At 40.3% G+C, this 14,646-nt stretch overlaps 1 protein-coding gene across 1 annotated transcript; it reads right to left on the reverse strand.

Annotated features, from left to right (window-relative positions):
* Positions 1-1,348: 1,348 nt before the first annotated feature.
* On the reverse strand, positions 1,349-14,646 carry atp6ap1lb (ATPase H+ transporting accessory protein 1 like b). The gene is made up of 7 exons (XM_069688151.1): positions 14,430-14,646; positions 6,814-6,851; positions 6,163-6,245; positions 4,465-4,703; positions 4,204-4,254; positions 3,776-4,019; positions 1,349-3,425 (listed from the first exon to the last, which is right to left on the reverse strand). The coding sequence occupies exons 1-7, from the start codon at positions 14,561-14,563 to the stop codon at positions 3,189-3,191; spliced, it is 1,026 nt and encodes a 341-aa protein (XP_069544252.1). The 5' UTR covers positions 14,564-14,646; the 3' UTR covers positions 1,349-3,188.

Genomic DNA, 14,646 nt, shown 5'->3' on the forward strand with positions numbered 1-14,646 from the left:
GGTTTATTGGAGGTTCTCAGCAACAGCCGAAAGAAAATTGAGAATTCAGCTTTTTGTCAACTACACTCCAAAGCTGTGGAACAAACTACCGGCAGATATCAGGGAAGCGAGCTCAGTTAATAATTTTAAAAGAAAGCTCAAAACATATTTCTTTACATTAGTCTGTAACCAGCCACTCTTGAATCTCTCTTGCACTTGCCTGCACTTGAACTACCACGCCTTTAAAATGGGTATTGCTTATTTTATATATTAACTCTATTTATGTTTAATTTTATATATTTTATAATTACGTTTTTATTAGTATATAATCATCTGAAACTAGGAATTGTTGTGTTTTTGTCACCTGTAAATTACGTCCTCTTTCGTGGAGTCCGCCATGTTGCAACGCCATGTTTCTACAGTAGCCCAGAAGGGACAAACCCAAACACTGGTACTGGAGAGAGCCTTTCGTGATTTTTTTTTTTGCGAGTAGCTGTAGATTCACGCTTGGAAGGGGAGGGTGGGGCGGGTTCTGAGGACAAGAGGTATTCAGTAAGCTTAAAAATGCAATATCACCAATAAATGTCACTAAATCCTACACACTGTTCTTGAATACAGCCGTTAAGGTCAAGCGGTACTTGCAAGTATCTCGCCACTAGGTGTCTCAGTATAACACAAGCATGATTTTTCAAAGGGTTTTACTTGGTTTATCTCGATTTTTTTTTTTTTGTATTAATTTGAAACATCTCAGCTACTTTGTGCATTGTTGTCAAACATCTCAACTGATGTATGGAAACAATATTTTAGGTCTCATTTCTCCTTCTCCTCTTCTTCTTTAAGTGCCCAGTGTCCTGTAAACATACCATGAAGAAAATAATAAGTAGGCCTATATTGCCAAATCTTGTCAGGTAAACATTTTGTATAACATTGTGTTTCAGTAAGGCAAGTAAATTTGCAAAAAATCCTTTAAAATATTATGTGTAAGTAAAAATGTGCAGCATAGAAATTGTTAGGTCATGCATTTAATCAACTGAAGAAGAGAGATGACATTGGGGCTCTGGTTTGACATTACAAATCATCATGTGGTTGTGAGTGCCTATGAAGTATGCATGAAGGTGTTTGATTGGACAGCTGCTGGCAGGTAAACCGTACCACCCAGACAGAGGTACTGACATTTTAGGTCAGAGAGAGGAGAGAGATGGCACTCAGGAGAGGACAAAGAGCTGGCGAAAGAGCAGAGCTGGACCTCGTTCACAAAATTAGCAAAATGTTTGGAACCACATTCGGCAACTGAAACAGGTTTGGTATATAGTAGAATACGTGGTCACTGTGCCTGTGTAAGTGCAACAAACTACTTTAACACAGCAGACCCTTTTCCTCTGAATATCATTTATTGTTCAATCTACATCAGTTGGTCCTTGGACAAACTGTCTCCAATCATTTCATAGTTTGCAGGATACATTTATGACCAAAGAACACATTTCACACTGCTACAGATTGACAGAACTGCCATATCGAATGTTAAGATATCTATTTACTGTCATGCTGAGTGTTTTTATCAGTAGTAATGACTTACTGATGCTGTTACTGCTGCTAGTGTGGCTTCTGGCATAATAATGGCATCTATAAGTCCCAGTGGGCGGACGGCATTCCATAGTATCGTCCTTCTATGGTAGGAATTTTACTGTAATTTACAGTTAGATGAAACTGGACCTTACATTGTCTGGCCCAGCTTAAAACAAACAGACAGACAGACAGTGGAATATGTTACTCCTTTGTAGAAAAAATCATATGCATTGATACTTTCACCAGTCCTCGTAGCACAATGTCTTACTTGTACCTATGTTTATTAGTTGTGCAGTATTTGAAGATAGTAAACAGCTATGATCGTATAGAGATCTTAATGTATCTACAGCTTTGAATATCCTTTTGGTTATGAGGATTAGCATAGTCATCCTGTACCTAATAGTATTTCATGATTACATTGTATATAAAAAAAAAGACCTCCGCAGAGTGACACTTCTGTACATGTATGCTTTTTGTTTTGTACATAGCTGTAATGGTTAGCTTTCATTTTCACATTGTCTCACTCCGTCTTCCACCGTATTTTACGACAACTCCATTGTAGCTTCACTTTGGCAGTCAAATCCAGTGGTGTGGAGGGAGGACCCATGGCCTCCCTTGTTCACACGACTGACTCTCAGAGAGTTGTTTCATTCCAAGACCCGCGTTCCTGCCATGCCCTCAGACTTGTGGGCCGTCTTGTGCAGCATAGTTCCTTGTGTAATCTTTGATAGTTTGTTGTTAGTGCTTTCGCAACTAACAAAATGTTGTGCTAGTTTGTAGAACCCCCTTCGTCTGGCTGGTCTGTAAAAGGCCATTTCACAGTTAAGTCCCAAGCAGCGGTCTTGTTCAGGGATGGGGGTGAGACACCAGAGACTCTGAAGGGCCAGTAGTGTTGGTCCATTCACTCCAGCCAGATGCTAGACCAGTGGTTCCCAATACTTCCCTTTGCTTACATCCCAAAGCTTTTCAAGCTCCTTCTACTTTGTGCCCTATCTGATTATTTTAAGCTGCAACTCATTCAGGACACTCTGTAATCCTTGTTATTAGGAATCACTGTGCTAGCCCAAGTAGACCGGCCTTTTAACGCCATGCAGCTAATACAGCTATCTCAGCTATAAAACTGGCTGGTTGAAGTATATATTTCTTGCAGCAGTATTAGACAAAGTATGCTGTAATGAAAGCTGGAAAGACAATGTAATACACATATTTAAGCAGGAGCATCTGATGGTAGCTGTATTAGCCACAGTTGCTACTCTGTTGTGGTTTTAATGGCTGGCTGGGGTAAAGATCGGTATACATTGCTGTCCTTCAGGGCCCTGGGACTGACCTTGACCTTTGACATTAGGATCAAGAGCTGTCTCTGGGAGACGCTTGAACATCCAAAGGCCTTATTGAAAAAATGGATGCCAAGATGCAGGTCAATGAGGAAAGAAGAAAAAGTATCCAACCACGGTCTGCATTTACTTAAAGTAGTTAAGACTTAGAAGGTTTTCATATGAACAGGCAAAGTTGTCATTTTGTTGAACAAATATTCAGTGGAGGATACTTTTTCACTCTTGTAGTCACTTGCACTCTCCTCAGCCTTGCTTCTCAGCTTTCTCTCTCCCTCTCTCCCCTGCCGTCCTCCGGCTCTTCATTCCCCCTCACAGGCTGTTTTTGTCTGGTAACTCGGCCTCTGGACTACGAGGAAAGTACACGGTGGCTTTGTGCTCCTCATAACGGTCGATATGCTTGAGGTGTACCACCATGTGCAGGGCGTAGGCTAAGACGAGAAGCAGGATCAACGATGTCACCAACCCCATCAGGATGGCTGGCGTCAGGAAAGTGGCACAGTCACTGGCCGATGCAAACTTGTCTGACTGCACGTTGAAGGCCTGGATCTGGAAGAGCAAAGAGAAGGCAGAAAGATGAGATTAGGCTGAACTAAACAGGGCAACTGGCTCTTTCCTGGGCTTACCAAGCACAGAGACACCGGACAGGTTGACACAGATGGCTAACCAAACAGGGTACAGACAGATTGATAGACTGCCAAACAGATGGTCAACTGACAGACATAATTACTGACTGACAGCCAAACAGGCCAAACACAGAAGGAAGTAGATGGCTAACATACAGACACATGCACACATGTAGGGAAAAAGGGGGAAAGACTGCAATATAGCAGTGAAATGTGCACACATAATTAAAAGAGTTACACAACAAAAGCTGTGCCCCGCGTGTGACAGTGTACCTGGAAATCAGTGAAAGTGATGTGCCAGTTAGCGGATGTGTCAGTGTGGGAGCTGGGCACTAGCAGGGTGTCATATTTGTGCAGGCTGCTGACGTGCTGGCAATGGTAGGATGAAGTGGCAGGAGCGTAGACCTCGCTGGCGTTGAACGTCGCCTCCTGGGTCCAGTTGTAGTGGATGTGAACGCTATCTAGTGTAAACCAGTTTTGACCAGCTGCCTCATAAAATGTGTTGGACATCTGAAGCCTGGTGGAGAAGACAGCACAGTTAGTGACAGCTCAGTCCACTAATGTGCACTTGTAAGCTATATGCTGTATATTCTGATATAATAATGGACTGCTCAAAGTGATAAACGAAAGGTTTCAGGTGGATATCTATTTTTTAAAAGGTCAATCTGTGAAAATATTTGAAGTAAGCATGTGAATTCTACCTGATTACTAGACCCCGCAAGTCCTCCACGTCACCAAACCTTAATGAAAGCCTGCGGCAGAACAAAAACACAAATATTAAAACTTTTAACACTAATTCATAGGAACAATTTCTCTCTTTTAAATGTTGTACTTAGATTTTTAAGACCATTTTATTCCTAATTCCTTGTATGATAGGTAGGTTGTAGATATAGATGAGTGTTTTTCACACCATTAAAAACCAAAAGAAATTCCTTGAGCACAAGTTGTTCAGAGTGACTCACGTGGCTTTCTCCTTGGTGCAAATGGAGCCTTTAGTGTCCACGGGCAAGTTGGGGTTGAAGACCCTCTCAGTCAGATCAATAAAAGTGTGGTTCCTGTAGCGGATTGCCAGGCGCTTTGCCTTAAACAGAATGCAGGTCTTCCCGTTGTAAGACACACTCAGTGGGCCATAAGGCCCCATTAGAGACTGGAGCAGCTTCCTCTTACTGTGAGACATCCCAGGATGATGCCAGTTGAAAGGCTGCAAACATATGAAGAGGGTGATTAAGCACAGGAGCAGTAAAATTTTTTTTTTTTTTTAAAAAACTGCAGTTGCAGCCAAAGTGTGGGCCACAGCAGTTTTGCATTGTTTGACTGACTTCTAGAGTTTGTCTTTTTTTATGAATACTTGTAAACTGTACCCCATTTCAAGGGCTCGATATGGCCGACTAAAGCTGTGTACCCTGAGGGTTTTGCGGATCCTGAAGAATTGTCAAATGTCACAGTTTCTGTTAAAGAAGTGTTTAATAAATAGTTAATGAATACTGAATGAATACTTTTTTTTTGTATTATTGGACAAGCCAAATTAAAAATTTGGAATTGAACTGTTGATTTGCCTTTTTGTGAGTTTAGTTAAGCATTGTGGGATAATCTGACAATAATGTAATGTTTTTTTTGTTTTTGTTTTTAGTAGGAGGCTTAAAATAAAGTATTTAGCATTACAAAGACCAAAACAAACTGTGCATTTGTGCACTCTTATTCTGAATTGATCATTTCTACATTTATCATCTAAAAGTTTACCTCAAATGGTCAAAATGTATGAAGGCCACATGTAAACTGATAGAAGTGGGGACACAGACCATAAATTGAAGTCATCCTATATCTCAGTATATGCAGCCAATCTCTGTCATCGTGCCTCGTGTAGAGCATACGTCAGTGTCATATGAGTATATCACCACCTACCAGCTTGCGATTTATTCTACACCAAGCAAGCTTGCTTTGGTGTACAAGCCAGAGTGCCTCCCTTTTATGCATGCCGTGATATTTAATTTCAAAAGGGCAATTTAAAAATCACCTCTCTCTTAAGTGTGTCATCATGATCATAAAATGTCAGTTATGTGTAAAGTTCAGCGAATCTCAAAATGAGGGGGGAACTGTGCATAGAAAACAGGAGCTTTCTGAATTTGCATGTAATGGTGTGGTATCTCACTGCATTGGGGCTGCATGTCACTGTAGGGCATTTAAAATAATCCAAAACTAATTTACAACACATGTAAAGGTGTAGTCACAGCATCTATTAAGTGATTCTGTTTAATCCTAATTATCTGAATAAGATTTGGATATGTGGGGTATTGTGATTGAAAGGAACATTTCCAAAATATTTAAAACCTACGATATTAACTGCAGTAATTTGGCAAAACTTACTGCAAGAAATCAGTTAATATAACTGTGCCTGGATGCATCAGTTGTTAGAGCATGTGGTTTTACAGAATTTTCAGTCACAGTGGTTCTGTGTGTGGGTGGCAAAGATGTTTTACCTCTGGTAAATATGAGACTAACAATATTCCCACATCCAAGGTCATGCAGTGTGGCTGAGTGAGCATGCTCTGTTTTGTTTGCGTGCATCGCGGTGTGTTCCAGTGCGTGTGTGCTCGTATGTACGCACAAAGGGAGAGGGAGCTGATGGTGGAGATTGCGAGGGAAGAACAGAGAGACTGTACCTGCAGTATTCTCCTGAGTGGGTTTTCTTCCTCAGGCGTCAAAATAACCTCTTCGCTATCTAAGCCGAACTCCCCATCTTGACCTGAAAACATGGAATGTGTGCATATTACCGCATCGTGAGAGATTACATCGGTATACATATTAAACCGATTGCAATGCTGCATTGCAGATTGCAACCTAATCATAAAAGTTCAGACGATTTCATACACACACACACACACAAGCACAAAGAGACGCTGCGTGCACCTCATTGCTCAGGCTCATATCTATTTCCAGTTGTTTTGCGTCATCACTGACTCATCAGCAGTTTATTTCAGTTATGGTACTATTGTTCAGTGTTTACAAATATTGCTCATCTTGTTCCAGAAACATATGTTTTGCCAGCGTATAATTTAAAAGAATGTTTCCATCATTTCCTCTACCTTTGTGTCAAAGTGCCTAAATATAGCCACACTTCATCCCACAGAGGTGCATAGACCACACATAAGCCACACTTTGAAATCTGATTCCATTACAGCAAAGCAAATACATCTCCAGCGTTAAGGGGGAAATGCATTTGTCAGGTCCATCTATCCAACACATCAACTTCAACATTACCATGGCAGGTCTGATTGAATCAGGCCTTGTGTCACACCAGATTTATTACTTACTTGATGTGACTCTTGTTACTTGTTTGGAGTTCTCTTTGCTGTGGAAAAGACAGAAGACACAATAAGGTCTTGCGATCACAACATGCGGGAAAATGTTGCAGGTTTTCCTTTTTTTTTTGATGATGATGATGCTGCATAACATGTACAGCATTATTATCTGTTACACAGGAAAAGCTCATTGTTTATAGCTACAGCAACCACACAGGAACAAAAAACAGCTCAGGCTAGTCTACTGAATATAAAACACTTTAGAGAGTATTATGACTGAAAAAAAAGAATTGTAATACAAATTTAATAGGTTTTTAATTAGTGTTATATTTATGCATGTTTTATAGACCTTTTATTCAAGGTTTTAGTGTGTTTATTCTGCTACTAAATAAGTGTTGGGTTAAATACAAGATATAAAGCTATTTGTTTTTAAGTTGCTCATAAATTACATGTTTTGTGTCCGGAATGCCATTTATAAAATATATAAAACTAACCATACATTATATAAACATAGCGAATAGATGTATTGTTGCATTAGTTATACATGCAAGTGAGCAGAATATGAATATTGGTCATACAAAAACATGTAAAGCTCCCCTCCACTTAAAATGTTTTGTTTGGTCAATGTAACTTTACTTAAACTGTTGACGCTCACTAAATAGAATTATGTTTATTTGTTCAGAGTTGGATAATAGAAACTCGACATTTTATCTTTGCTTGCCTAAAATGTACAGTGAACATGCGAGAAGGATGTGTGACACCATAACTAGTTTGGAAGCCAATCATGTGATGTATATGAATGCTAGACACAATGAAGATGGATTTCAGTGACATACTTGTATCCAGTAATTTGGAAGTAGAAAATATTTGCATATTCATAGATTTGTATTTGTTTTAATGCACAGGGACATGCAAATGTTATTTTAAGAATTTCTAAAGTAAAATAAAGTAATTTTATTTTTTTTATGGAAATATTATTCAAAGCAGATTATTTCCATGCATCTTCAAAGAAGCAAGGAGAGGGAATCTTTTAATTTGATATATATGTTTGTACATTTTACAACATACATCAACTTTTAACATTGGACTGCACAGAGTATACAGCTGTACCGTGCTCTTTGTGCACATAATTTCAACACCAGTTTACAAAGTCAGTAGATTGTCTCTGAGTCTATGTTGCATTAATGCAGTCTTTGTGTAGTAAATTACTTTTACTAATGGCCAAACTTTGACATGGGACTGACCATTTTCCACAAAGGACAATTTGTCACGTTTTCCCGAGCTGTCCTATTTGCAGTCAAACGAAACCTCATATAGCGTGCACTTCTTGAAGCTAATCCTGATCTAATCAAAGACGTAATACGCCAATGGGCTTACTGAGTGGCTCTGACTTGGCCAGCTTTGCTTGTCATGATGGTCCACTCTATGCTCTATGGAGGTCTGTCCTGTTTTGTCCTTACCAATCATCTGAGTCTGCTCACTAATCTCTATACAAATGGCAGTTATAATGGGCTTGTAAAAGGTAAACCCTAAAACCTGTGGAGTGGGTATGACCTCTAATATCTGTCTTTTGTTTCACCTGGCATCACTTCAATCTGTTTCTCAGCTTTGGCCATAAGTGCTTCAAAACTTTTTATGAATTGCAGCACAGCAAAAGCAATATTTGTAAAGAACTTAACTGATGTTGTCTTTGTTATCTTTAGTTGAATACCGATGCTGTGATCTTGTAGGAAAGGCCCTTTTAGAAGGCAGACTGAAGATGACCTGAATATTTAGACTAAATTTAAACACACAAAATCCAGTCAGTAGCTGTGACGAGTGTTTCTCTCCGATGGTAAACACAGACGCTGGTGGAACTGCCCCATTTACTGTAAGACGTCGCTGAAGAACAGCTCCAACCTACATTTGGTAATAAAAAGGAATATGGCAATTCCGCTTCTTAAAATGTATTATTATTTGTGAAAAAAAATTCAGGGTACATTTATAATACAGCTACAGGACAAACCAAGGTGAGCCGGAAACAAATGAGAAAGAATTAGCAGGTTCTATGTCGGTAAATTACTTTAAGGCTGAGTTAGAGCCAGACGTATCAGTGCCAGCAGTCTGGAGCAGTTATCTACCCGTATGCTGCAGTCTCCACCTGGGCAATATTGTGTAGTTCAGTGCCAAATGGATTAGGATTAGTGGTAAACACGGGCCAGGTCCATTGGAGCCCAAATATGGAGGGACGTAGGCCCTGAACAAGATGAAGAGATTAAGGAATGATGTCAGAGCCTGCAGCATTCGAGACAGTTCAAGTACTCATTAATGCATTAGAACTGACCTCTGAAATTGTGACTTAATGTAGTCAGGACAAGTAGGTTTGAACTTTGACCATGGACATTGACAGTTAAATTCCACAGGCCAAACGTAGCAGTTGAATGTTATTCAGTTTGTGAACTGGCATTTCTTCATGAAATTTAACAGAGTATAAACAACTTTCTGTCTTTGTCAGACTTATTTACTCGACTTTTGTTTATTGGATTTATGATCTCCGTTGGAGAGTAAGCACTTTTGTATTTGAATTACAAAATAGATGTAACTGTAATCTGTCAAAAGTTAATACTCAAAATGTTACACAGGGTGTTACATCTCAAAATACTCTTTTCAGTAAAAATCTTTTATTTAGATTATAATATTTGTTCTGCGGCTTTGCATCATTTCTTTGCACAGGAATGCCTTCTGCCTACATCTAGACAGGCTCCATTCATTTGGCAATATATGCTCAAATTTTCAAGCTTTTTTTGATTGGTTGGCACCGCCTCTCATTGGCCAATCAATGTGCATTGCTCTAAACAACCATGCCAAGGCGGTTGGCCATGGTGTCAGATCAGACTAAGGGATTTTTTTTTTTCTTGTCTTTTATCATTCTGGAACCAGTGTCAAATAGTGACCTGCCCTGTTTACAGTTCTACCATTAGTCGGCATTGAGTTGACCTGATTGTAGATTTGTTTTGTGGTTATTGGAAAAATTCTTCTTCAGTTATGATCTACATATTTTTAATTAAAGTTAGACAGAAATCCGTGTTAAGTCCTGCTATGAGGTTTGGATGGCCTTGTTTTGTCAAGTCAATGAGTAAAACAGATGGTTTCATACACAGGATCAATCTCTGCAATAAGATAAGCTCATGGAAGACAACATGCAGGCTACTCATTGCAGAGCACTGATGTCCTGACCACACAGCTGTGAAGTAAGCAGGTGCACCTTTGCAATTAATCAAAAAAATTCAAATTAAGTATCAACCCAACTGAACAGATTACGATGGCTTCATGACGATGTCTGTGAAATGTGATTGATGAAGAAGGAAGTAATATACTGTCATTCCCAGTAAACAAGCTTTTCAGCCTACACTCAAGCATGCGTGTGACTCCTTGATAAATATGTGCCTGTCTGTGTGTGTGTGTGTGTGTGTGTGTGTGTGTGTGTGTGTGTGTGTGTGTGTGTGTGTGTGTGTGTGTGTGTGTGTGTGTGTGTGTGTGTGTGTGTGTGTGTGTGTGTGTGTGTGTGTGTGTGTGTGTGTGTGTGTTTACTGCATGTACAGAAACAATAGAAGAGTTTATGTATATGGTAAATCCAAATATTTACATCTGCCCAGTTGAATGCTGGGTAAACATGACTATATAAAAGAGCTGCCAAAAGCACTACACTTTTGGCAGCTTGTGACCAAACCCTCTGTAGAATTTTAGATACTTGGATGGTGCTCACCTACAACCTGCCCTGATACTGTATGTGAGACATTAATGATCTTATGGCTGGGCAACCATTAACAAATCTCCCAAACCTTCTAAATTGCATATCTAATTTACATATTTATGAATTTCTGTAAGAGTACACAGCTACAGTCAGTGATTACAAACCAAATCAACTGCAAGTGGACAAGCAGTTCTCCCTGTGCACCTATACCCAGGCCTCAGCTGGCTGACAGGGGCCAGAGGAGTCTGTGCGAGTGTGAGTGTGTGAGTGAGTGCTAACTAAAGCCCAGACGTTTGTTCCTGTGCCAGTTTCGCGATTTCAGCAACCCAGGACTGCTGCGGCCTCATCATTGGCTCAGCCTATCACACGGTGCCTGGGTGCTGAACAGGCCCTTTATATAATCAAAGCCAGCCACTCCTTTGGCTCACCTCGCTCCTTTCACATATTATCTTTAAATATGTGCGCACACAAGTGTACCAACATGCACCTGCACATGACATATGCCCACATTAAGAGTACAAGATCAACCTAAATATATAATGATGATGTTATGAGTGTCTGAATTTTAAATATTAACAACAATCAATAAATACATTTTGACTGACTGGACATCCTTATTCAAGCCGCAGATAACTAGCTCATTATTAACCCCTCATCGGTGCCTGTGCTGTGCGCTGCTGTGCAGAGAAAAGGTGTGGTGCATGCTACCTAAACTTGTAAACAAGTCCGGTCAGCCTCTGCTAACAAAGGCTGCTGAGCCACTGCACTCAGACGCTGTAAACCACGATCAGTCCATCCAAGCTGTTACTTTCTAGAAGAGGAGGATAGTGCTGGGGGGTCCGTTTTATGTGGAGTAACCTGTTTTCTATGGTTCATTTTTAGAATTTTCATAAAAAAATGAAGTAAATGTAATATTTAGAAAATAAGTTTAGGCCTTTTTATCCATTAGATTTTGGTTTCTAAGCCTAAAATCAGTGTATTTGTGTATATCAATTGTGTACCAGACTATAGTGATCTTCTGTGTTCTTGTACTCATATTTCCTTGTATTATGCCTACATGAAATTTCAACCCCAACTATGATTGTATTTCACAATGGACAGGATGAACTACTTTTGCAGGGTAACGTTAATCTCAAAAACGGTATTATTTTTTTACGTAAAATATATTCTAATTTCATTCATTAAAAAGTCATCAATTGCTGTGGAAATTACGGTGTCCCTGATACGGCAGGAAAACATGTCTAAATCTCACACTGTGCAGGTGCTGGCCTATTAATAGATTTATTAATAGAGATTAAACATTAGGAGTTTACCAAGATGCCGCTCAGAGCTTTGCTGCCATTTCTGTGTAGCTTTGATTACAGCCTCAAATTTGACCTGATGTCAAGTGCTAGAGTTGACTAAATCATCCTACTCCTCTGAGCTCAAATGCGTCTGCGCTGGCAGACAAACATTGTGACTGCATTCAAACAGGGAATTGCACGTATATCTTTTGGCTTGATCTTTTCTCACTAAGTTTGGTTTCTGAATCTGTCCAGAAAATAAACAGTGGACACATTTTTATGAAGTTAAGTAATACGAGAATAATGCCAAAATTAGCTGATGGGCTTTTAACCACTTTAATCTTTGTTTTAAATCGGGATCAGGGATCAATTTTCCACTAGAAATCGAATTCTTGACCGATAACCTGTCTATTTTTGGGTCTGTTGGTCTGAGTTTAACAGTTTTAAGAAACATTTAAGTGCATGTTGACTATACAGAGTGAAGCCTTATTGATCAACAAACCAGAGAAAACACATATGCTAGAGTGAGTGCACATAGTGGCTTTGAAGCATATTGTATTTGTCATCTTTTTTTTCTTAAAAAATTTTTACATTAGTATTTTGTGGCTCGAGAATACATTTGTCCTAATATGGAAAGAAACACAATTCTTGGACTAATGTGTTGATCCCATTTAGTTTCATAAACTTGTCAGTAGCCATTTTTCATTGGATAGTGTGAATGCTACAATGTAATCGCAGTGTGTTGTAGCAGGCTCAAGAAATTGGGTCATACCTTTAGCAAGTGACTTGTGTAATAGGTTATGAAATTTATGTTAACACTGGATTTCATTGGGAATTCTGCCCAGGCGAGTGAAGTGAAGTCTGCACCCAAATTTGGATAATATTAGATTGTTTTATAAATATTACTTGGCCTACTTTAGAGACTATTAGAGCTATATAAAATTATGTAAACATGAAAGATTTGTCAAATTATTTTGGATTTTTATGAACTGCAATATTTTGTTTTTAACAGGTAGACGTCTCTTAGATATCTTGAATATTTCTAACATAGTTTCCTAGAAAGTATTTAGATGATGATGAATGGGGTTGTTAAGGCTATATATATAATTATGAAGTAAGTTTACTGTGGCTACTATTTTTCAAAAATATTGTAATGCTCTTTACTATCAATCTTTGTCTAGTCCCACATAGTATCTGTAATAGTATCCCGCGTCACTTAACACATAATATCTGGCACACAGATTTTAGCAGTAGGAGCTCTCCTTCTACGTTTCTATCCAATGTGATGCATACTACAAGGTCTCTGAAATTGAAGGCATAAAAAGCTGCTCTTATGTAACAGCATCTTGGAGTGTGTCAGAGATGAGACCCGAGCTGTGACTGGGGACTGGAACTGTTACGTTGCAGAGTTACGCACAAAGTTTGATCCAGGGAATAGGCTCAAAACCCCAGGAGAAATGAATGTAGCCTGTTTCTGTCGGTGGGACTGTGGTAAGTCAAGATGTGGATCTGTCAAGAGTTTCACAGCCCTGAATTGAGTCAGAGCAAAGCATTCCCACGAGAGTTTCAACACTGAATCCTAAATCCAAGTCATTTGTGCCCCAGACTTACAAACATGTGTGAAGATAATATTAGTTGTGGGATAAATGAAGGCATGCCAGTAATAATCTTTCATCCTCTGAAGTGTGTTACTGTGCTGAAAGTGCAATAACAAGGGAAATCATCCAAACAATTATAAAAGAACCTTGAATCAGAAACTGCAGTATATTATGGCTTTAAAGCTTTTGCGCTATAGAGGATTGTGTGAGCCATCATGCCTGGCGTAGTTTCAAGAGCCTTACATGGCTTTGGCACAGTATTATAGGTATTTGCTGTGATGTCTCTGTAAGCAGGCAGGAACGGGTGCCACCAAAGGGCCTGGCTGCCCGCTCAGTCCTGTCCCTGTGACACTGTTGTGAGTGCCCCTAGGTTGGAGCCCTGAATATTTTATCCAGATTTGACCTGCAGGACTGCATGTGCATTATGCAGACATGGCCGGCTTGAATTCCCTCCTCCACTCTGCCTGTCTCACCCTCCCTCTCTCTCTCTTTCAATGACTGCATCGGTAAACAGACCCCAGCAGACCATCCCTGAAGCATCCTCTCCTTTCCTCCCTGTCCCATCCTTGTTTACCTTCCCTCCGTGCTGCTCCCCTGTACCTTCTCTCCTCTCTCCTTTCCCCCCTCTCTATGTCTCTCCTATAGGCCCACAGCCCTAGCCTTATTTAGCTCCCTCCTGCAAGACCAGCACTACTGTACAGAGACAACAGCCCCATCCGTGATCGATGAGCAGCGTCTGATGCAGTCCCCAAGACTGAGACAAACAAAGCCTCGCAGCTCAGCTCTCTGTCTGACACACCGACACTGCCTGCATTCACAATCCGAAACACACTCAAGGTGAGATGTGGCGAAGAGATTGCAAAGGAGAAGAAAAAGACCCTAAGAGAGAACACATCAGCATCCCATCATCCCTGCACCCCCCCCCACACACACACACACACACACACCACCACCACCACCCACCACCCCCACCACCACCACCTCTGTTCACAGCCATAGAGAAGATGGATTTACCTTCTGTCAATGATTTCAGGCACTTCGTCATAGGTAAGTCCTGGCAGCAACTCCTCGTCAGTGAAGGAGAGCCCGGGCCGGCTGAGAGCGGGCAGCAAGGCGAGGGAGCAGAGGAGGAATGCGTGTGCAGCCATTGAGACAATGAGAGGAGACTGCCGCTGGTTGAGCGCCGCTTCATAATCTGCTCTTCTAGCAGTGCCTGACTCCCAGCTCCTCT

The sequence above is a fragment of the Brachyistius frenatus genome, unplaced genomic scaffold (genome assembly GCF_029030835.1).
Source record: "Brachyistius frenatus isolate BFR_SWC_R1_liver_20210118 unplaced genomic scaffold, ASM2903083v1 Contig_6, whole genome shotgun sequence".
In the NCBI taxonomy this organism is placed as follows: Eukaryota; Metazoa; Chordata; class Actinopteri; family Embiotocidae; genus Brachyistius; species Brachyistius frenatus.